A 23179-nucleotide genomic window follows, 5' to 3' on the forward strand; every position below is an offset into this window, starting at 1 on the left:
TACTTTAGGAGCAGAAACACAAAACTAATAATATTTTACCAGCCAACAAAATCGTAAGTGGAAATTAAAACACAGTAGAAGAGTGACTCAGAACTATTGGATAGGAGGGAAATTCTCTAGTTTTACAGTTTATTCAATAAACAGTAATAGAGTTACAGAGTAAGCAAGGTTAAACGTTGCTGCCAGTAGGCCAACAGAGACGCTAACACACACTTCCAATGAGAGGGATCTTTTTCCACATTTGCTTGCTGTCTGTTGGCCAGGCACCAAACTTTCATATTCATATGAGTATAAAAAGCAACCAAAAAAATATTCCTGCAGGGACTATTAAAGCGTCGTTTTTAGTAACAGGACTTCATAAATCATGGTGATGTCCTCAATTCCAGGATCTACGAGTGCCTGGCGCTGCTCCCCCTGCAATCAGATCCAGAGGGTTTGTGCATACAGGTTCCACATGTGTTATATACAAGGACACCCACCCCGTCCTGTCCCATTTTATGGTGGAAAAGCTCTGAAATGGGGATTTAATATCATCTAAAATTTAATCTGAAGCCCTGTATTTAAATGACATTCTTGGGAAAGTAGTCACCTCCTTAAATTTCCATTGCTGTTGTAAACTATAGCTGCCAAAACCAGGGAAGAAAAATGGAAGAAAGAAAGAGCATTGTATTACCATTGATACTGCTAATTTATATAATTTACGTGCAGAAAATCCTCCTCCTCTCAAAGATTTAATGGGAAAGCTCTGAAGAGTCCCTATATTAGCAAGGCTTTATTAAGGATAGAGAATATGTAACATGGTATTTACTGCTTTGCTACTACACATTATCAAAAGCACTGAACACAACGTATAATTTAAACCAATAGCAAAGTTCTCATTGATATCTTTGACAGCAGCTTTATCCTCCCATTTACTTGAAGCGCTCATCTGCAGTGGGTGTTTCAGTTATTTATTATAATTAACTAAATCCCACTGTATTATGTTAAAAAGTACATCTGGTAAATCCCAAAGGGCCTGCTAGAATCACAGAATCATTAAGGCTGGAAAAGACCTCCGAGATCCTCCAGCCCACCCTCACCGTGCCCACTGACCACGTCTCCACTGCTCTGGAACACCTCCAAGGGCAGTGACCCCACCACTCCCTGTGCAGCCTGTGCCAATAAAGATGGAATGGCAGCAATCTGAAGAGACAAACAAGAAGCCCTCTCAGAAATCGGTGCAACACTCTGTGAGGGAGAAGAGATCTCACCCAACAGCAAAGTCGAGCCAGAAGCACACGTGGTGGCCTTGAGGACACGTGAGGTGGACCTACAGGAGACGTTCAGTGAGAAGGTTCAAAGCAGGTAGTACAGAGGGGCAACAGAGAATGAGGCAGAGCAGGAGGGCACCCTGCAGTCACTCTTAAGGACTAGAGAGGGAAGCTCAAAAACTTGTTCTGGATGAAAATGGCAGAGTCACAGCAATGAGGCATACTGAGTAGCAAAGAGCTGCTGCTTGGATATCTGAATTCACAAAGGCAATGCTCAATCATGCTCCCAGGCCAGCCCTTGGCTGTGTTCTTTGGCCTAGTCAGTTGCCAGGGATGCTGGCTGCAGAGAGCTGCTGGGCTGGTGCTACACAAGGAGGCTCAGAGTGCTCCACTGGTACCTGGCTGCAGATCAGGATAAAGCTTGTCCACAACTCATTTCAGTGCAGACAAATCATTTAAATCAGTTAACTTGTTCTACTAAAACCTGCACAATCATGAAAGGATGGTGCTTTCTTATATCTGGGTTCCAAATAGCAAAAATTCTTCTTGAGTTGGTAACTCCATTAAGCTTCTTCCTTTCCATTACAGGTACAAGAACGTAAAAACAACAACAAAACAAAGGTTGAGGTACAACCAGAAATTCAAATTTGTTCAATCACAGAATCCTATCAAAGAACGATGTCATATCAACCCCAGTGAACAAAGAAATATCACTGCCCCAGCTCTTAATTTCAAAGACAACTGACCTATGCTGTAGCTGAAGAAATAAAAGAGAACACACTGCTACTGCGTATGAAAAATGAGTAGCAAAACGGAGGATAATAGCAATTCACCTCTTCAATTTATGTCATTTAAGCTGGGTTTTGAGGAAAAACAACCTCTAGGACTGTCCTCTGTTAGTCCCCTCAGAATATTTATGCACTATTGACTGAGTTGAGCCACATTCGAGAGAGGTAGAGATCTCAACAATAGCAAGTTCACAAGGATTTCACGAAATTAAACAGGGAAGGATGTAACAGAAAAATCAGATACATCATCAGGTGCCGAGAGACCCACCAAGGTCACAGCAGGAAGAGTAGCTCCATCCTCAGCTGAGCACGGGCCTAACTTAGCATCACCAAGCACGAAATGCAGACTCCTGTCACCTTCACGGGCATGGTGATCAATCAGCAGTGTCCCCACGGGTGGCTCGCCCGAGGCACGCTGAACAGCACAGATCAATCACCTGTCCCTCCGCCTTCCAGGGCTGCTCCTCCTGCTCACATTCAGCTTTGGCCCCCACACTGGGCAGTCTGTCAGCCCTCGCTGCCAGCCACGCCGAGTGCCAACAACAGCCTGTTCTGTGAGCAGCACGTAACTCATCTCACTTGGACTGAGATATTCCGGCTGCCGAACAAAAATATTTTCTCCTACTTTGTTGGTTTTCTACGCTGCTGTTGTAAAAGAACGCAACTATATCCCAAAACAATGGAACAGGAAAAATCTGTAAGAAAAGGCAGTAATTTATATTGAATTAGTTAATACAGAGAAACCTTGATATAGGAAAAGCACAAAAGCATTGTGCACACAGTGTGCTTGTCAAGGCATTATCAATATGCTGTTCAACAAAAGGTTTTCCCCTGGAACTAACGTAAAAATCATTGTTTAATATTTGCATTACAGGGCAGACAGTCCAGATTAGGAGCCTCCAGTTTGTTAGTTTTGAGTCCTAAGAGTCGGAGCTACTTTACATCAGTGCTCCCCTCGTCTTTCTGGTGTACTTGAAGTGTTAGAAGTGGCATCTTTCTGCTTTCTTTTTAATGCGTTAAATATAGCTTAGATTTTTAATTGCAGCCTGACAGGACTCCCAAGCACAGTTAGTACACTCAGGGCACAAAAAGACACTTTGCTGCTTTCTGAGTCAACAAACCCAGCCGCTGGCTGCTCCCAGCAGCACGGTGCCAGCTCCGCTCATGGGATGAAGCCTTTGTGCTGGGATTAGTGGTGCTGAGCAGCCCAGGGACAACAACACGCAGGTCAGCTCTGCGCTCCTTCCCCGTTATTCCGCAGCAGCCTGCTGCTCGTGCTACTTTAACAGGCTGCTCAAGTGCAAGAAGTGCTACTGCTAGACATCTGTTGGATCAACCAATGCTATTTTGAAATTTGGAGTACATTTTGGATACATTTTCTTGAGGTTTGGAGTGGTACGATCAGAGAAGCTGGACCCCAAGACAGAGCATCAGGTGAACTTTTCAGCTGGAAAGCTGGGAAACACTGATCCCAAAGCAAGCAGCCATGGATTTCCCCAGGTTTACAGAGCCCGCGTGACCAGTCAGTACAAAGTTCCCACTCCACTCTAATGTGGTTTTGCTGGGAGTGGCACATGTAAGAGAAATGGAGTTTCTAAACTCTTCTCCAGAGAGCCACTACATTTCAGAATTACTTGATGGCAGTGATGGTGAGGAAGAGGAGATACTGGTGTACGGAGAAGATTTAGAGCTCAACCCTTTCGACGGCTTGCCTTACTCCTCCCGTTACTATAAGCTTATGAAAGAAAGACAAGAACTGCCAGTATGGAAAGTGAGATGTGCCTTTATGGAAAGTTTGCTTCATCATCAGATTGTGATTGTGTCGGGAGATGCAAAGACTGGAAAGAGCTCCCAGGTGAGTATTAGAAAACGCTTGGCTGGGTTTTTATTTTTAGAACATTGACTATTGCACACTTCTCAAAGTTACTATTAAGATTTATTTAATAGCGTTGTTACTATTAAAATTACTAGCACAGATTTTTAAAACAGAAAAAGAAATGTGTTCAGCTTACTATTCACTGCTGCTGCCCTTCATTTACACCAGATACACCAATATCCGGATTTATGTTATACTGGCACCTGGTTTTGGGTAATAGTGGGCTGCTGCTATTCCAGAAGATGCAGTCACTCAAATATAGATGCAAAAGTATATATAAACACACACTTAACTTTCCATGAGCACTTGCAAACAATCAGTGCTTTCTTATGTTGGTCCCTTACAAGCTGTTTTACTCACCCACTATCCTTCAGGCTCCAGGGCACTGAAGAATAACACGTTTCTGCCAGTGACTGTCTAATGCAGTGTCATAACCAGCAATCAGAAATCTCAAATGACAACTTTTTACATTCTGAACGCTAGATTTTGAAACGTTGAGCCCTTTCTAAACGCTGAGGAACGCTTTTATAAGCCCCTGTCATATAAAGTTCGGAACCAAATACACAAATAACCTTGGGAAAATTACGTGTAAAAATAGTCTTATATCTATCAGTACATGAACTGTAAATTTTTTGTTTTGTTTGTGGAATACATCACATCTCAACATCAAAGCCTACCAACTATGCACTCTCACTGTGCTACAGAGCACGTCAGATATAATCCTTCCCTATTGAAGTTACAGTGCATTTCCACTCTCCTCAGAGAGGCCAAAGCTAAAATACTTTAGGTCTTACCACACAGCAATAAACCATTCCTTCGACATTCTGCTGGCTGCTATTTTGTTCAGCTGGAGACTTTTATCCTCCCTTGTATTGACTAAACTCATCATTTTATCCTCTTTCAGTCCATTAGCACACTGAACTCTTGGTGGAAACGGTAAACTCTGCAGTACCTGTGTTGGATTCAGTGCATACTCTTACTTGCAAAGTGTGGTTTTATTCTGACTAATGCTATATCAGGAAAGACATAGAGAGGGCTTGCAGGAAGGGCATAAGAGAGGGTGGAGTTCTCATGGAGTTAAGGGCTGAAGCCAGCAGGGCTGTTCTCAGGGATGAGCCGTGCCCCATGGTCCTTCTCTCACTCCAACTAAGAGCAAACCTTTTTCCAAGAATGCACAGTTTAAAGAACTAATGGTAAAATGCATCACTGGAGCCAATATCCAACAGGACTATTCAAGTCTATTGCTGCAATAATATATGTAACGATCTAAACCTGTTACCCCAGATAGCAGAGAAGAAATTTCAAGCAAAAAATCAGCCATAGAAAATGCACACACCGCCTGAAGCCTGGGATATTTCTTGGAGAGAAAAGTCTCTGTCGCCTGTAACTGACTGCTATTTAGATAAAGCCAACTACTTATAACAAGGACCAGCTCTTCCAGCTGCCCTAAGAGCTTAACAAGATGTAACACACGGCCGGCTGTGCTTCAAACAAAAATATTTACCTGATGCTCAGGCGGGCTCCGTTCTCCCACGCTTCTCCTTTTGCATTTCAGTCCCCTTTAGAGGTGTTGAACTCTGTCCTTGCCCACCGCAGGTCCCGCAGTGGTGTGCCGAGCACTGCCTGGCCGCCGGCTGCCGGCACGGCGCGGCGGTGTGCTCCCAGGCCCGCGGGCAGGCGGCGGTGCGGCTGGCCCTGCGTGCAGCCGATGAGATGGACGTCAACGTGGGCCACGAGGTGGGGTACTTTGTCCCGTTTGAGAGCTGCTGTACGACGGAAACCATCCTCAGGTTGGTGAGCTTCTCATCCCTAACGCGTACCCTCATTGCTGACCCGCAGGATGGTGTGGGGTTGGAAGGGGCCTTGAGGCCTACGCAGCTCCAACCCTTGTGCAATTAATCAGGAAACGGTAAAAAGCCTGAAAAAGGTATTCCATACTTAAGTGTTGTAGAGATGTAAGTGGGGTAATGCTAGCATCTGTGCAACACTTCACCATCTCAGCAAAATCGTTCTGCTCTTTTGTCTTCCAGTACAGGAGTGTTCATAGCCACAAGAGAAACTAAAGCTGGAATTTAAAAGCAACCGAAGTCTAATTGTCTAATTGAAAAGGATAAGAAATCCTGGCAAGAAAAAGGTGTATTCAGTAATGAGAAAAAGCACTGAGGATTTTTAGGGGATACGTAAAACGTACTTAATGTATTAAAAACAGGCAGATAACAGTGGCAGCACAGGGAGTCAGATTCTGAGCTGCACTGAAAGTTAAGAGGTTTATTTTCTCTGGTTCCTTAATATGCCAGGAGCAATCTACAAAATTCCAAGCATTTCCCAGCATTCCCTTTCTCTTTATGGAGACTGTGTCCCTCACCCTGCAGCACCTCCTCCTGTACCTGATGGGAAAGCGGGATGAGTCCTACCCTCATCCAACATCCTCACCCAGGTGTCAAAACCTTGATCAAGAAGATTCAAAGTCCTATTGAGCAACACTACAAAAAATAAAAAAAAAATCCTTGGAAAAAAAAAAAGCAAACCTCTGAGTAGCAGGAATAGAATCATAGAATGGCCTGGGTTGGCAGGGACCATGAAGGTCACCTAGTCCCACCTCCCTCATCTAGTTCCAACTCCCTAAATAATCATAGGAAGAGAAGTGGGGAGGACTTTATGGTATGAATCAATCTCTCGTCTTCATTCTGGCACTGCCCTATGTGTGGGTGCATACCTTCATTTCCTTATCCAAAAGCACTACTTCACAGCACAAGGATTAGCTATGGCATGCAATATGCTTAGAAAGTTTGGAAGATAAAAAGAAAGGTAAGTTATGATCTTAGGGGGGAATTATTTCTTCTTTTGCCTTGAGCATCCTGTCCTTTCAACTCTAGTGCCATTTAGCGTCACTGACTTTCACTAAGTTTTCAGACACTTCAAAAAGGATTACAACAGGTCGTTGAGACTGTGGTTGTCTACAAAACAGACAGTATCTGTTCTTATCAAATCTTTCTTGTTAGAACAGAAAGAGCAAAGCTGTCCTTAAGACCCTGAATTAATTTTGTACAGTCAAACCTGAATATTCCATGAAGCTTTGCACCGTTTTCTGTTTGTATGGCACAGATACTGTACAGATGATATGCTGCAGAGGGAAATGATGTCTGCTCCTCTTCTGAACTCTTACGGAGTTATCATTCTGGATGACGTGCATGAAAGAACTGTTCCCACCGATGTGCTGCTTGGCGTTCTTAAACACGTCTTGAGAGCACGACCAGCCCTGAGGCTGGTGATACTCACTGCCCCCCACATGTCCAGCAAGCTGCAGGACTTCTGCGGCAGCGTTCCCCTCATCCGGGTGGAAAACGAGCACCAGGCAGAAGTGGTGTACTCCTGCAGCATGCCAAAGGACCATTTTCTGTCTGCACTGAGGCTGCTCTTCGAGCTACACCATACAAAGGAGAAGGGTGACATCATCATCTTCCTGGCATGCGAGCAAGTGAGTGATAGACTGGCTCCAGTATTTATGATTTCGATCCAGAAACAATTCTCATCTGTTTTCATACAACCTATAAATAACTTGTTGCCGTTACCTCACATCCACAACACTGTCAGCAGCCTTTATCATTTCTTTTTTTCTCTGCAAAAACATTACCATTTACATAATACTGTATTATATATATATATATAGCATAAACTAGTACAAGATCTATCACATTTGGGTAGTCTTGTAGAAAGGCCGTCATCCTTCTGTGGGATGCAAGTTTCAGCTGGCTAGTGGCTTACTGTTCCTGAGCACTCAACTATCTTCTTAATTGACTATATTAGTCTTCATAAAAAATTACTAATAATTAAGAAAACACAGTAAAAACTCCACAGTACCAATCCTTAAATATAACAACTTGGGTAATATAGGGAAATATTTGCACGTATGGACTTTTTTCTCACTTGGATCATGAGCACCACACTGATTCCCAATGTGAACCAAGCAAGAGCTCTGCCCAAGCACTGTGCCCAGAGGCAGCCACCCCTGGGGACACGGCCATATCCACAGCTTTGGGCCCAGCTGGAAAGGGGACAAACCAGTGGGGCACTGGAGTACCTGCTACATAACTCCCAGGCCTGCACACACGACAATTTTTTTTTAGTAAACAACTCCTCTCTTCAGACCTAGATCATGAATGTGGATGCATCCTACATGTCCCATATACATAAAGTTTAGGGGCCATTTCATAACTTCTCATTCTCAGTGTTCCCATACTACACTGACACACATCTGTCTTCCCCTGGAGGTTGGTTTGGATACGATTAAATCTAGAGATAAGTGTTTAGAAAATTGCACAGGAGAAAAAGACATCTCAGGAAAAAGCACAAATTTTCCTTGCTCTAAAGTTGGTACAGTTGTCAAATTCCCACATGTGGTTCTGATCAATTTTGGTTTTGTCCTATAATAGTTATTCTTGCAAGATTTGAACGTTATAGTTTGATACGTGGTTCAAGTTTAGTTTAGAAATGGGTGCTTTATAATTAAATTATGATATTTATTTTTCATATTAATGAGAAAAAAATTAAACCTTTCTCCTAATTACAGGAGATTGATAAAGCCTACCAAATGATCAGACAGGAACAGTCTAATTCAAATCCTGACCTCGGAGAGCTCATCCCAGTTCCTTTATACCCCACAAAGAACGACTTAATTACCAAACCAAACCAAGACAAACAGAAATGCTACCAGAAATACAGAAGAAAAGTGCTACTTACCACAAGCTTTGGAGAATCTTTGATTTGGATTAAAAACATAACCTTTGTCATTGACGTTGGTGTGGAAAGAAGAAAGGTCGGTAACATTAACCAACACGAGGATGCCCAAAATGAGCCATGCAACAAGTTGTTTTTCAGGGAAAGGTGCAGATTGGTGCAAATAGCTTCTAAAGAATCATGTATTTTTCCATACACTCATGAGACAGATTCTATAATAACGTTAATGTTTCAACTACCAAAATTTAAATAGCTTTGATAGACATCAGTTTGTCTTCAGTATCTTGCACACAGAGCAAAATACCATCATTTCTTGGCTACCTGTTGGTTTAGGAGATTAATCTCGCTCCTTGTTTCATTAATTCCAGCACCAGCAGTGTAATGCCACAGATCATGTAACACAGAAGGATGCTCAGACAGAACCACGTCTTTTTAAAGCTGCCTCTGCTCCTTTGGCATATCTGCTTCCCTCCAAGAAGCTCAAAATACTGCAATTTACTGAATGAATTAATTCATTCATTCATTCTGCGTCCTCAGTTCTTGTTTTCCACCCTATTCTAGGAAGAACTGGTGCAGCTGCAAAACTGGAGTTTATTTATTTCATTTATAAAAAACTGATATCGAGTCCTAAAGAATGAGCGATTACGCAGGGATAAATCACTTTGTGTGTTGGAAAGCTGCACTACTGCAGGCTGCATTCTGCCCTGACACATCCTGCTGGGCAAAACAGATATCCCAGCAATAGGCCAAAGGAACAAGATCAAAGGTATCGTTATATAATCCACTACTGAATCACCCACATTGAACTTAAGCATCCCTACCATTTTCAAGCAGGAATCGTTAATACTGATGAGCCTTGAGGGTTAGTTCAGGCAGACACTTGGGAACTAACACCACCTCTCATCATTGCTGGGGGAAAAAAAAAAAAAAAAAAAGCATGTCTAACGCCGTCATTTTTAAAGGTTCTCATTTGGGGGTTATTTTATAACTCAGCTTTAAGTCAAGGGGGAAAAAAAAAATTGACATACTTCTGCAGGGAAGGAACAAAGGCCGAAATGCAGTTTTCAATTAGGTCATGCATAACGCAGTTATTTCTGAAACTACAGCTGCTGTTGTTCCAGGTGATGACTGAAATGAATCTCACTTCCATTTCAGTCTGAAGCCTGAAGCACAATCCAGCGCTTGGGATGGGAACAAATCGGTTTCAGCGCAGCCCTGATGGCTGTCACATCACCTTTATCAATTACACCATTTTTTACCCCTTCAATTCAATTACTTTGTCATAACAGCAGAAGCCCAGTCCTCTAATATTCATTTCTCAGCAAATCAAACGTACATTCAATGCACATGGCTGTAAGTCAGCTCAGTGCAGGCAAGGTTTTGTGCAGAAGGAAATCCCACTGAAGTCTGGCAATTGGGATATATGCTGAACATACCCAGTGGAAGATAGTTTGTCCCTTGCAGTGAAGCACATTTTCTCTTTTTGATTAGAATTCTACTTAAAGCAGACAAGATCAATTTAGATGACTTGATTAGCAAACTGCCTTATCCAGCCGTTATCTGGACAGAAGCTTCTGGCCATCACCTGGTGGCTGGAAAAGTGAGGGAATCAGCTCCTTAGTTCCATTGAAACAAAAGAACAACTAGGGAAAAAAATAGAATGGGCCCCTGTACATCTTTATGACAGTCCTTGTGCCCTGAGCTGAACTGAGGGGCTCCACTATAAAGACAAAACTCTGAAATTATGGAACAAAACATTATTGGATAGAGCTGGGATTCTGTCCTTAGAAGAAATAAAAGAGCTTTTCTGATGCTTTTCTTGGTGATACCATAGATACATGTTTTATGCTTTAGTAAGGTACATTTCTTCAGGAAAAGACACCTATCTTAGATTATACCCACGAAGCTACTGCAAAACTTAAGCATCTGTCAATTTATCAGAGCGTTGACTGCTCTCATTTCCACACTGGGGAAATATGTACTATAAAGAGAAATGCAACTGTTACTACACTTTGTGTACAATAACCTAGACAAAAATTCAATACAGACCATTAACATGTTTGTAGCCCTCACTCATGTGATGCTCAATATCTCTTTCATTTAAAGGTGTACAATCCTAGAATCAGAGCAGACTCTGTTATAACACAGCCAATCAGCAAAGCCCAAGCAGAGATGCACAGACAAATTCTGAGCACATCTCCATCAGGTACAGTTATCAGCCCAACATCCCAACCCAGCAGCCTAAACTATGAATAGAATCAATGGAACAATGCTAAAAAAGAAAAAAGTAACGTTCCTAAAAACTCTTCCAGGGAAGCTCTTCTGCTTGTATCCTGAAGAATTTACGTACAAAGAAATGAAAACAGATTTCCCAGCCAAAATACAGGAATCCAACCTAACCAGCATGGTTCTCTTCCTGAAGAGGATGGATATAGCCGGCTTCAGACACTGCGACTTCCTAAGCAGGCCAGGTAACGATGCACCGATTTCCCACATGGTTTACACTACTTTTCTGGTTATTTCAGGATTAATTTTGCCCTGTTATTCACCATACATTTTTAATTGAGGTACTTGCAATATCCCTGCCACTGCTTTTTTTTTTTTTTTTGGGCAATAGCTGCCCCTCGAAAAACACTTCCCAGTATCAACCACGTGCTCTGAAAAAGACCATAACGTATCTGAATGGAGTTAGAATTTCTTGTTTTCTTTCAATCAATATTCCAAGTATCTTCTCATCTAGGTTTCACACTATGTTCCTGAATCCCACAAAGGAAATTTGTGTCCCATTGTGCAGGTCACCGCACAGACACCAAACGGAATACATTCCTTTAATGAAGAGTTTGCAACTCAAATGAAGTACCACCGTTACCTCAGAGATGCGTTTAGAGGAAAACAGCCTTTATCCTCCAGCATCCCCCACCTCAAATTTACAATGAGCCATTGCTTAAGGACAATATTATCGATAAAATAAACCCAAGAAAACTTTCAATACTAGACAGGGAACACTCTGAGTTTTGAGGCAAGACCGCAGGGAAAGCAGTTGCTGATTTCCTATGTTATTTTACCGACTTCAAATTTTGGGTCCTTTTCGTACAGAAGAGTATTCACCATTATGACCTCCCACAAAATCTGAGTACCGCTGCAAACGTGCAATGATTTGAAAGCAATTAAAGTGAGGGAAATACCACTGATATAATTGTTTTGGGGATCACACAACCTGTTGGTTTTCCATTTATGACCATTTTCTAGTGCCAGTAGGAATCCCTATACTGTTCTCCCCTTCCTCATGCACATGCAAGGAATTAGAACAACCGCATGTCCTTCACACGTTGTGCACCCTAATTAATCACAGCAAAGCTTAATTCTCAGCACTGGGCGTAGTGCTACATTGTAAGTGGAATTTTTTATTGGATTTTTTTTCCTGCTTTTCCTATGTCTGCCTACATTGCTAGGTATGGTTTTGCTGAGATGTGGGGTACATTGCTCATCTGGAGATGGATGAGCATCAGGGAGCGTTTCAGCCCCACAAGCATCACCCCACGTGCTGAATCAAGGAAACCCTCATGGAAATGGGTTACGCAACAGAGTTGGCTTCCGCGAAATTTTAGAAAATATTTCACTACAAATTAATTTTAAAAAAAACCTAAAGCATTAGTAAACTTACACTAGGAAACAATGTTCGGTATTTCTGAATTTAAAAGCACAGCAAAGACAGAGCTCAAGGGACCTCAGGACTTCACAGATGTATGAATTTCAGGTTTCGTCAATTTCTGAGATAATACAGCCCAAGAAAAGCTCTTGCTGATGCGTACACAATTGTAAAGGAATCTGACGAATCCCTTTACTTGGACAGGAGTCAAATACGAGAAAGTTTTTGCCAACAAACGAGAAGAGCAAGTTCAAGGTATTGAGAAGTTTGAGGAATTACTGAGAAAGTGCAATGAATGTCAATGCATTGTCTCAATGAAGGAAAACTCCCACAAACACTGCAGGGGTTAACTGAAAGGAGATGGGAAAGCCTGCAGAAGTTGCCGGTCTTCCTGCTATGTGGCCTCACAAGATTAAACTCTTAAACATTGTTTTAATTATGCAATAAAACTCTTCCCAGTTTATCCTAGGACAGCTCCAGCTGTATCCTTACCGCAGCCAGGGCTACCACAGTTACCTCACCAGAACGCAGATAGCTTCAAGCACCTGCTGTCAGATATGCTTGAGAGAAAGAGAAACAGGACTGCTCACATAAGGATATTTGCAAGGAGGTTTAGCTGTTTTATGACATCAGCTGAGACAACTTAAGTAGTTGTCATTTATCTGTGGTCTAAAAATTGCAGGGGACTTTTGGAGAAAAGGTGAAGGGAATGGCCACCAGAGATGGAAAGTATGCTCTCTTGTGCAACAGCTTTTAGCTTCCTAAGAAAGCTTCATTACCTTAGCAGCAATTCGTTTTAGTTCATAGAATCATCATAGAAACATTTGAGTTGGAAGGGATCTCTAAAGTCCATCCAGTCCCACTCTGCTGCAATGAACAGGGACACCCACAGCTCCATCAGGTGCTCAGAACCCATCATAGAATCATAGAATTGCTCAGGTTGGAAAAGACCTTCAAGATCATCAAGTCCAACCACAACCTAACCATACTGCCCTAACTCTAACAACCCACCGCTAAATCATGTCCCTGAGCACCACATCCAAATGGTTTTTAAAAACATTCAGGGATGATGACTCAACAACCTTCCTGGGGAGCCTGTTCCCGTGCTTAACGACCCTTTCTGACCAGTCTGACCTTTGGTGTCTGCAGGGATGGGACACCACCACCTCTCTGAGCAGCCCATGCCAGTGTCTCAACATTTGTATAAGTCTTCTGTAGTCAGCAGTGATGAGGAAGGCTGAGGAAGAGGAGGATGGGTCCCCAAGATGGCCCAGAGTGGAAGAGGTGAGGAAGACAGCTCACAAGATGAAAGCCAGTTTGCCCACCCTCAGCTAAAGACGGCACAAGATCAACTGGAAAAACACAACACAACAAACAAAAAGACAGGGCAGTATTTCAGCACGCTCCCATTTGACTTAGCCAAGCCAAGTTCAGAGCATACAGATACTAAGACAGAACTAGCCGTCCTGCTGCTCCCCAGCATGGTTTGTCCTGGGGTTGACAACTCTAAGGCTCTTCAAAGCCTCAATTTCCTTCATGCATTTGATTTGCCTTTGAGTAAAGGGAGCAAACGCATTGCAGCCACTCACTCTCACAGAAACAAGCCACACGTTTCCCATGCATCAGTTCTGTTCAGCCAACCTTCTTAAAGTTTTGTTTGCAATAGAGATGGAAGAAGAGATGCAGAATCTTGTCAATCCAAGGTGAATTATTCCTAAACCAAGTGATGCCTTCACTGAGTCAAGGTACTAATGTACAGCCATGAACTGGTGAACAGAAAAAAATCAAAATTACACTGAAATTCAGTTTTTAAAACAATGAAAAATATAAAAAACCAAGATGCACAAAGAATTTAAAGAGAAGCACTTCTTCAATCCATTCCCTGCACGTGGCGCACAGAACATGGAGCAGATATGCAAAGAAATGACACCAGTAAAACATTTTATTCCTGTTCAACAACAATGTGCACAAGATTATTTTTTTTTTCTCCTGCTCTTCCAGGAAAAATAAAAGCTGGGATTAACTCTGACTCATTACTGCATTATGAGAGCAACAAACATGTCAGGCTTACAGCTGCTGCATTTAATTCATGCTATAATCAAGATGAGCAAATGCAGCAGGCTCGTTACCCTTTTTAGAATTCATGAGCCATACGAAAATGTATTTGGCACTGCAGTTCTGAACTGCATTATGTGAGTTCCTGTGCCACTGTAGTAGTGATGTCTGTACATTTTTATCAGTTCATCAGATCTAGCTGATTATGGCGTTACATAATAGGAGAAAAGAACTCTTTTCCCATAGATGGCTGCAATGTTGCATGTTTTTCCACATCACTGGAAAATCCTCATTGAAACTATGAAAAATCAATATAAAGGCTAAGCTATGTAACATCTTCATATGAAATGCATTCAAGAAACATTCAGATGTGGTACTGAGGGATATGGTTCAGTGGAGAAATATCGGTGGTAGGCGGACGGTTGGACTGGATGATCTTGGAGGGCTTTTCCAACCTTGGTGATTCTATGAAACGAAGGTGAAAGCAGTTTGTAGATTCTGCATTAGCGCAGCATCATCAGCAACTTTCAGGTTAAAATATTTGATGGCCATGGATGCACTGACATTTGAGAGCTGTGCTACTATAACTCCGAGAAAGTATTTCTAGAATACCCACAATACTGAGCGTTGTGTAGACACAGCTAATTTCATGTTGTTTCAGAGGCAAAATTTGTTTGTATAATTTTCATTAGAAACAGTCTAACACAGTTTGGTAAAGACAAACCATGAAGGTTAGCTCAACAGAGAGCACTCGGTGGCAGACTTACACCCTCAGTTTTGTTCTTCATTCTTCGATGTTTTAATTTCTGAACTTGATGGATTAAATAGTATTATACATTGAATAACAAAAAGCTGGTTGGCCCCTGTGCTGGCTGTCCTGCAGGGACCATCACCAGCCCACGTGGAGGGACAAACACAGCAGAAGGGGAAATGGGACACCTACAAGCAGTGAGTTTGGAAAAGGGATTTTAATATTCAATTATAACATAAAGAAAATTGCTATGGATTGGTGGCATCAGAATGCCTCTGTCTGAGCTCCAACTTTCTACCAGGTACCCAGCACCCATTTCAGCTTTAACTTTTTAACGCTTACTTCTCTGGAAATAAAGATCTATCAAGAAACCTGTAATGCCATAATGTGATGGAAAGTATAGCAATAATTGCAGAGTGGCACAATCATAGGCTGCAGCAAATGAGAACAAGCCCCAGCGCAGCAGCCACAGATGCAGAAACAAAGGAAGAAAATCTGCTTACCCTTAGAAGGCCCCAGGCAGGCAGGGATCTCCAGCAAGATACCCTCACCTCCACTGCCAGCCCTTAAATGAGGTCTGGGAAGGGGTGGATCCTGGCTCCAGCCCTTCCAGTCGCTCAGCTGCATTGCATGCACCTGAGCTCCCCTGGATTGGCCCTGCCTTCCCACCAGGTGCTCAATCACTGCTTCAAGCTGTGACTTAGCATGTCCACTACAAAACTGTATTTTAAATGCTCAGATTTTCACAGAGCAGGCAAGGAGAACGCTGGACCTGTGAAGCCAGGCCCTCCAGATCAGCATGATCCACCAGCTGAACGGATTGCAATCATGATTAACGATCATGAAACGTACCTTTCAATCCTCTCTTCAATATTCATTCCCTGTAGAACTTTGGGCAAACCTCTAGATCAGCCACTTCCTGGTGCGTCAAGAGTAATACTTCTGCATTCATTTTATCACACAGAAAGGGCTTCAGGTTCTGACCTGCGGGATGAGATACAGGGAAGACTGAAGATGCAGCTGCTCTCTGCTCATGTTAAAGTTGCAAAAAGCCTGGCGCACTGACACCATCAGTTAAAGCCAGCCTGGAACCCTAGATGAACAATTCCAATGTTGTCGATAACATTCAGCTACTTATTTGCCTTTTAAAAACCAAGTGTGATGAGGAGGAGGTGCACAAGGAAACAAAATGAGCCCAGCTTCCTCGAGACAAGCCCTGAGCTACCCAGCCTTAAGCAGCCAAAAACACAGGCAAGGGAAAGAAAACACGGGATAAGGAAATACCTTTCTCACTTGCAGGGATGGGAGAGCTCCCTGGTGGAAGCACAGGACACATCCTGGCAGCTGCAGTTGTCCTGGCTTGGCAAAGGCAGCAGCTGGGGAAGCCTCGCTGTTGGCCTCAATGGCAGCAGCAGCCCTAAAAACAACAACGCCTGCTGCTCTACAGCCATTATAAGAGAACGCAGGCATCCGTTCCTTAAAGATGGGCTCTCCATATTTAAACATTTACACTGATTTTATTTATTTAGCTTGCATTCTGTTAAAATAGAAATCACAGCATAAGGAACTTTCAGGCAAGCTTTTGCTGCCTTTATGATGGCTTTTTATTGATTGAGTGTGTGCCTCAAAATGCAGACTAAGCCCTGCTCCATTTTGCACTTTATTACTGTTCCTTCACCTGCTTTATCTACCTTTACTATCTTGTCCTTTCTAACACAATAAAACCCAGGAGTCATTTTATTTATTTATTTTTAAAACACTGATAGCAAAACCGGGAAATAATTTGTGCTTACGCATGTCAAGGCAACTAATTCTTGGGCATAAAAACGCAAATTACTGATGCTATCAATCAGGGGATTGAAATTGACTGCCATGTAACTGTATATTTCGTAACCTATGGCACAGACTGCTTTGTTGACTTCTGGAAATTAGTTTCCCATGATTTCCCAGTAATTACTCTATGTCGGAATGATGACATTAATCTCCCTGTATTTTCAGTTGCTGATAACTGTTTCCTGCCACTTATTCTGCATCAGATGCAACTTTGCATTTCTTTAAACATCCCAAGTGTTTTCTTCTCGGATGCTCCAGCTTTGGTGAGAGTTCACCTGTTGCTCTGTCAAACTCTGCCTGATCGTTTTTGCCACCATCGTCAGTGTGACCGGGGTTTAACTTCCCAAAAAAGAAGGAAAAAATACCAAACAGCTCTTAAACTGGAATGTGGGGAACGCGCATCTGCAGCAATAGAAGGGGAGCTGCACATTGAACTGAACTGGCACCCATAAGAAATACTGAAAATTACTACTAGGAATAAGATTTGGAATAGAATCAAATAGAAATGGGGGGGGACGTGGGGGGGAAGAGAAATTCAGTAGGATTCTTAATGAAAGAGGAGTGTCTCTGTCAGCCTTCTGTGCTGGTTCCTGCCACGCAGCTGAGAGGTTCAGAAGAGCTACTGCAAATGCCATCTTTTTGTCCCTTGAGGAATATAACTGTTGAGATGTAATGGGAACTGATGAAAAGGGATACGTGTGTCTGTGCATATCAGCCGCCTTCTGTATCCGCACATCTCGTGGGTTGCCGATTTCGTTCACCCTCACGCATACGAGGAAGATACAGCTGTGACTTGGAGGGGTACTCAAGCTCACAGAGCAAGCTTTGTAAGCCACTGATCAAAACTGATGGAGCTGATCCCCCAGCAGTCCCATACACGTGCTCCCTTGTCGCTGTATGGCCCAAATTCACAGAACTGCCACTTTTGTCCTTTTCCCCCCCAAGTCTCTCAGTCTACCTACTTATGTTCCCAAGGTTATTTTTTCCGGTCTCTCCACTCTCCCTTCTCATGGAGGTTATAAGGAAGTTACAACCTACAGCCATTAAAAACAGCAGACACGAAGGAAATATCTATTCTCTGAGCAATTTTGGATGATTTGGAAAACATCAGTCAGTAGTCAGTATTGACTTCTGATAAGAACGGCTCTGATAGACAAAAGACAGAGCTATTTCCAGCCCCATAATCATTACCCACTATCAAATGATAGAGGCTGAGTTCTAGGAAGCGTACAACTGAAACATTATAATGAGAGTTAAGTCTCTCCATAGGAACTATACAACTGAAATAATATTAATCCATTCTCAAGAATCTGAATTATCTTTCCTTTTTTATTAGCTCCTGAAAACCTGATGCAAGCCTTGGAGGACCTCGATTACCTAGCAGCCCTGGATAATGAAGGAAACCTCTCCGAATTTGGAATCATTATGTCAGAATTTCCCCTGGATCCACAGCTGTCAAAATCAATTCTGGCTTCTTGTGAATTTGAGTGTGTTGATGAAATGCTCACCATCGCAGCCATGGTAACAGGTACTCCCAACTCATCTCTTGCTGCATGTTTTGTGCCACCTCCAAACCCGTGTAGACTTTCCAAGGCTGTTCACAGGGGCAACCCAAAGGCAAACTTTGCGTTATTCACATTCTGCTTTTTCACCTGAATGAGTATCTTTGGCTCTTTAAGTCCAGACTTTGAGCATGCAATGAAACACAAGTAACACATTTGTCAGTAGCACCTCAATCCCATGCTTCAGACGTCCTGTTAGCTTCCAGCCTTTTATCAGAAAGCGTACACACAACGTTCCTTCAAAACAAGCTATCACATTCATGCACGTTTGTTACAGACTGGAGCTGTAAATGAGGGGGAATTTCTAATTATAAACAATGGTGAACTGTTGACTCTGCCCACAGTGAATATCCTCGGCACAGAAAGTGGAGCAAAGCGTTAAGCAGCAAGGACATCATGAATGTACAGGGAACCAAACTGCACTAATCCAGCTCCTTACAGCACAACCTGCTTTTAAGCCCCAGATGGTTTGATTTCTAGAGAGCTGGCCTCAACAGGATAAGATTTTGAAGTAAATAAACAAACATCAGCAGCTGAGTAGACACATTTTAGAGTTTGAAAAGCGGAACCACCTCAAAAGATGCAGTTAGGCAGCACAGCACCGCAACAGAAGTAAAAAAAGCACAAAAGAGCAAACTCAGGCATTTCATAAGTACATTTACTTCCTTTCTAAGTTAAACTACACACTTGGATTGTGGATAGATTGGGCCATGCCATTACTAAGAATTTTTGGCACCAGTGTGGGAGAAGGCCGCTCACCTTCTCTGCTGCTCATAGCAAAGGTTTACTAAACAAGAGACTGAAGGAAAAGCCACATAAATATGAGTGCAATGTATTCAGTCCAGCAGTAATCCAACACAGGAAACTAAGAAACACCAACACCAGTGTGGCTCTGACTAGACGGCCTTGTTGGTGCATGAGTTTTAATTACTATTGGCTTCTTTTTTTTTTTTTTCCCTAAGCTCCTAATTGCTTCCTGCACGCACCTTCTGGAACAGAAGAGATTGCTCTTACTTGCTGGCGAAAATTCTCACATCCTGCAGGAGATCACTTCACTCTCATCAATGTCTTCAACGCCTTCAGGGAAGCCAGCACAAACTCCGCAGGCCAGTGTAAGCGCACCCATTTCAGACCTAACAAAGCACACTGGTAACATGTTTTTTTTTTTTCCTTAAATGGAATAGTCGTTGGCATTTGATTTGTGAGCACTTTTTGAATGATTCTTTCTAGAATTGTGACTTTGCAGGGAGAAGAGACACCTAAGATAGCAGCTACTGCAAAAAAAACTGGTTTATTAACTGATTAGAAGTCACCTAGGACAGCCTACCTCATCCAACATGGATATGTAAGCAGCTGATTACAGTTGTCATTTGATGTGCCACTGTACAAAACTAGAAAGATGCTTCCTCCTCTAGGTGCACATAACCCAGGGTTAAGGTGTGACATGACATCAGCCCAGTTGAGAAAGGTCTTGAGTTCCCAGCAGCCTAACAATCATTAGCTTTTATCCCTAGTGAATAAAGTAAGGCTTAAGGGAAGAAATGAAAAGTGTAGCAGACAGGCAGTATTCAGAACATTTACCTGAGCTCATATATCTTGGTCAGGTTCACTCAGCCAGCTAACAGTGCTCAGACACTGGAGCGGTAGATCTGTGTATACTAAATAAAAACTGAAGATAATGAGACCCATATGTCTGTGGTCAGTTCACCTATCAATTCTCTGTAAGCATTAGAAAATGATTAAAAAGTTTAACAAGTTTGTCAGGGACTCTTCATGTGAAGGAAGCACAGCTTCTCTGCTCATGGGGACCCCCAGTGCCTTTGTGATGCAGGACATGGGACTGCTCCGTGTTCAGGAATGCTGAATGCTGGAGAGGCCCAAGAGAAGCTGTCCTTGAACAGGGCATGATCGGCAGCACTACCAGTCTGATTTCAGTTCTGTGTCCTGGCCTGAATCCAGAAAAAAACAGAAAATACAGCTGCTACTCATCCCGTGCAAAACTATTACTTTTTACTGACCAAGCAAGAGATTTAAATGTCTTGATTCAGAAAGATATAGTTAAAATTTGATAATATTACATAAGGACACCATGTATTGCCCACTCACTTAACAAACAAGAGCAACGAGCCTAAGTTGTCCATATGGCTCTGGATGACAGAAGTTTGGACAGCTCTGACAGGGCCGCTCGCTCCAAAATGCTTTTCATCTATTGCAGCAGTCAACGAGCATTTTACAGAGCAATATCTCTGTGAGCAGGACCTATCAGGAGGACTGTGCTTTAAGCCAAAATACTGTTCTTCCCTCCGCAGACTGTGGTAATGAAAGATGGTGCCGTAATTATTTTCTAAGCTGTTCTGCACTGAGGACGGCAGAAGTCATCAGAGCTGAACTAGTAGAGATTATGAAGCGCATTGAACTTCCCATTTCAGAACCGGACTTTGGATCACAAGAAAATATACTAAGCATTAAGAAAGCTCTCTTATCTGGTTACTTTATGCAAGTAAGGAAATACACCATGGTTTTATCCTACTGCGTTGTTAACTTATATAGAACTGTTAGCTTACGTAGAACTATTCCACAGAACTTCACTTAGGTAATGAGATCTTCTGACCACCACCTAAACACAAGACCCGTTCCATCAAACCAGATTACACACAATGCATTTTATAGCCCTCTAATTCTTTAAGAATACATCTGTTTACACACAAACCCTTCAAAGCCCACTGCCCAGTTCATGTATATTCTGTATAATGCTGCCCTTACTTGTTGCAGATGGTTTCCCTTCAAATACACAGATTGATGTTTCCCTCAACAGTCCCTAGCTTTCCCACAGAAATTTGGGAAGAGATTTGGCCCTCCCCATGCAACTATCTGAATACAAGTTTAATTTCTATGCATCCTGTACATTCAATTAAGTAATGGATAACTCTTTGCCTTTTTAGATTGCTCGTGACGTAGATGGCTCAGGCAACTACTTAATGCTAACACACAGACAAGTAGCCCAGCTTCATCCTTTCTCATCCTATTACAACACCAGGAGGATTCCCGAGTGGGTTTTATTCCACGAGTTTAGCATCTCAGAGGACAATTCCATCAGAGTCGTCTCTGAAATATCACCCCATCTGTAAGTCAACAATGCTGAAACCATTTCTTCACTCATCTCTCTGCCACAAAAGCAAACCTTAAGTCAGAAACAGGGCAAGGAAGCATGTGCATATTGAGAGCAATGCTTGGAGAAGTCAGCTTGAGTCTTCTCCTCCTATTCTGTTGTTATAAAAACAGCTGTCTTCTAATTCTGCTGAGAAATCATCCCTTGTGTAACTAATTCTTTCTGGGTAATAAAAATGAAATAAAAATTGAAATTGGGATATGGGATAAGAGAGATGGACAATCTTCATACCTAGTCAAACAGGAGGAGTTGGCATCACTGAAGCGGTGAAGAAAGTGGTGCTTGTCTTCATACAAACTAGTAAATATATGTGGAATAAATGTTCTCTCTCTGTTGCCAGTATTCTTCCGTCACTGTTTATCGTTGCTTCACGCTTTTGTTTTTATTCAGAGCACTAACTGCCTCAGAGCTCAAAGTTACTAAAAAGGGAAGAACTGCACCCCTCCCCACCCCCACTATCCTTTTAATGCAAAATAAAGCATTTCTTAATCAGCCTTTTCTTTTTCCTAAAGTGAGCCAATCTGTTGAGGCACTGAGTGAGTCTCAGTGTCTGCTACTGTAACTGTTACCAATTCATCCATTGAAAAAAAAAAAAAAAAACCACTGTACAAGATGCAGACCTTTCTTAAAAGGTAAAATATAGAGCAAAAATCAAGCAGAAGTTAACACGTTTGTGTACTTACAGATTAATCTAGCTGGGAAGATCTTTGTTCCCTGAAAAGCTGTTTTGCAGCAAATCATTTTCTCGACACGTTAACATGCCCAGACAGCTAAATCATTCCATACCAAGTGTTTACAAATTCAAAACAAGACTGCAGTCTTTTGTCTGCAAAAACCTATTTGCACTGAGAATATACATTTCACTGCCCTCGCTTTTCTGTTTCTAATGGTTATAAGAAAGCCTTTTTCCTACTCATGTCAAACCAAAAACATGTTCAAATCCAGAAAAATCACTACTTAATGCAATCTGCAGCACTGGGAACTGAACTACAAGTAGTTCACCTGAAATATAACCAGAGGACGTCAGGTCCAACAATCCTACTGAAAATATAAATCACTACCACATCTTGTAGATGGTTTTTGGTTTTGAGTTTAAATATCCATTTTGTAGCTGTATACCATACGCTGCTGGTCTTTTCTTCTGCACAAGCCTGATAAAAGCTCTACAAAGATTTCAACATTCAATTAAAAAAAATAATAATGTTTTCTCTTACTTCCTCGACAGGTTCGTGGAGCTGGCACCTCAGTATTATTTTAGCAATCTTCCTCCTAGTGAAAGTAAGGATATTCTGCAGGAAGCGATCAATCACTTGTCACCTGTTTCAACCATCAAGGAGAAACAGAAAACTACCAATGACAACAAAGAAAATGAAAAATATCCCCAAACTCCCACTGAACACAGATGCATTATTCAGTGATTTTAGACTGAAATATCATAGATTCAATAAATATGAATAGAAACAGGACGTGCTGTATGCATTCCCATCTTAACTCAGGTAATCATTTTGA

The 23179-nt window shown here is 42.2% G+C and overlaps 1 protein-coding gene and 1 long non-coding RNA gene across 4 annotated transcripts in view; one reads left to right on the forward strand and one right to left on the reverse strand.

The window, feature by feature from the left end:
* The window catches only part of LOC110399399, a 35502-nt gene extending 14692 nt beyond the window's left edge, over nucleotides 1–20810 (reverse strand). Inside the window, exons 1-4 of one of the 3 annotated variants that reach the window (XR_002439159.1) lie at nucleotides 20083–20810; nucleotides 19488–19634; nucleotides 18448–18624; nucleotides 15959–16090 (exon numbers count right to left, since the gene is read on the reverse strand). This is a non-coding gene — a long non-coding RNA (uncharacterized LOC110399399). Of the gene's footprint in view, nucleotides 1–15958; nucleotides 16091–18447; nucleotides 18625–19487 lie in introns of all 3 variants that reach the window. The other 2 variants (XR_002439158.1, XR_002439157.1) reach the window with 2 other exon arrangements.
* On the forward strand, nucleotides 133–23171 carry DHX32 (DEAH-box helicase 32 (putative)). The gene is made up of 11 exons (XM_021398020.1): nucleotides 133–3893; nucleotides 5511–5704; nucleotides 7020–7392; nucleotides 8485–8730; nucleotides 10758–10857; nucleotides 10964–11122; nucleotides 18276–18467; nucleotides 19464–19613; nucleotides 20811–21001; nucleotides 21444–21625; nucleotides 22896–23171. The coding sequence occupies exons 1-11, from the start codon at nucleotides 3624–3626 to the stop codon at nucleotides 23086–23088; spliced, it is 2250 nt and encodes a 749-aa protein (XP_021253695.1). The 5' UTR covers nucleotides 133–3623; the 3' UTR covers nucleotides 23089–23171.

The sequence above is a fragment of the Numida meleagris genome, chromosome 5, assembly GCF_002078875.1.
Source record: "Numida meleagris isolate 19003 breed g44 Domestic line chromosome 5, NumMel1.0, whole genome shotgun sequence".
NCBI lineage: Eukaryota > Metazoa > Chordata > Aves > Galliformes > Numididae > Numida > Numida meleagris.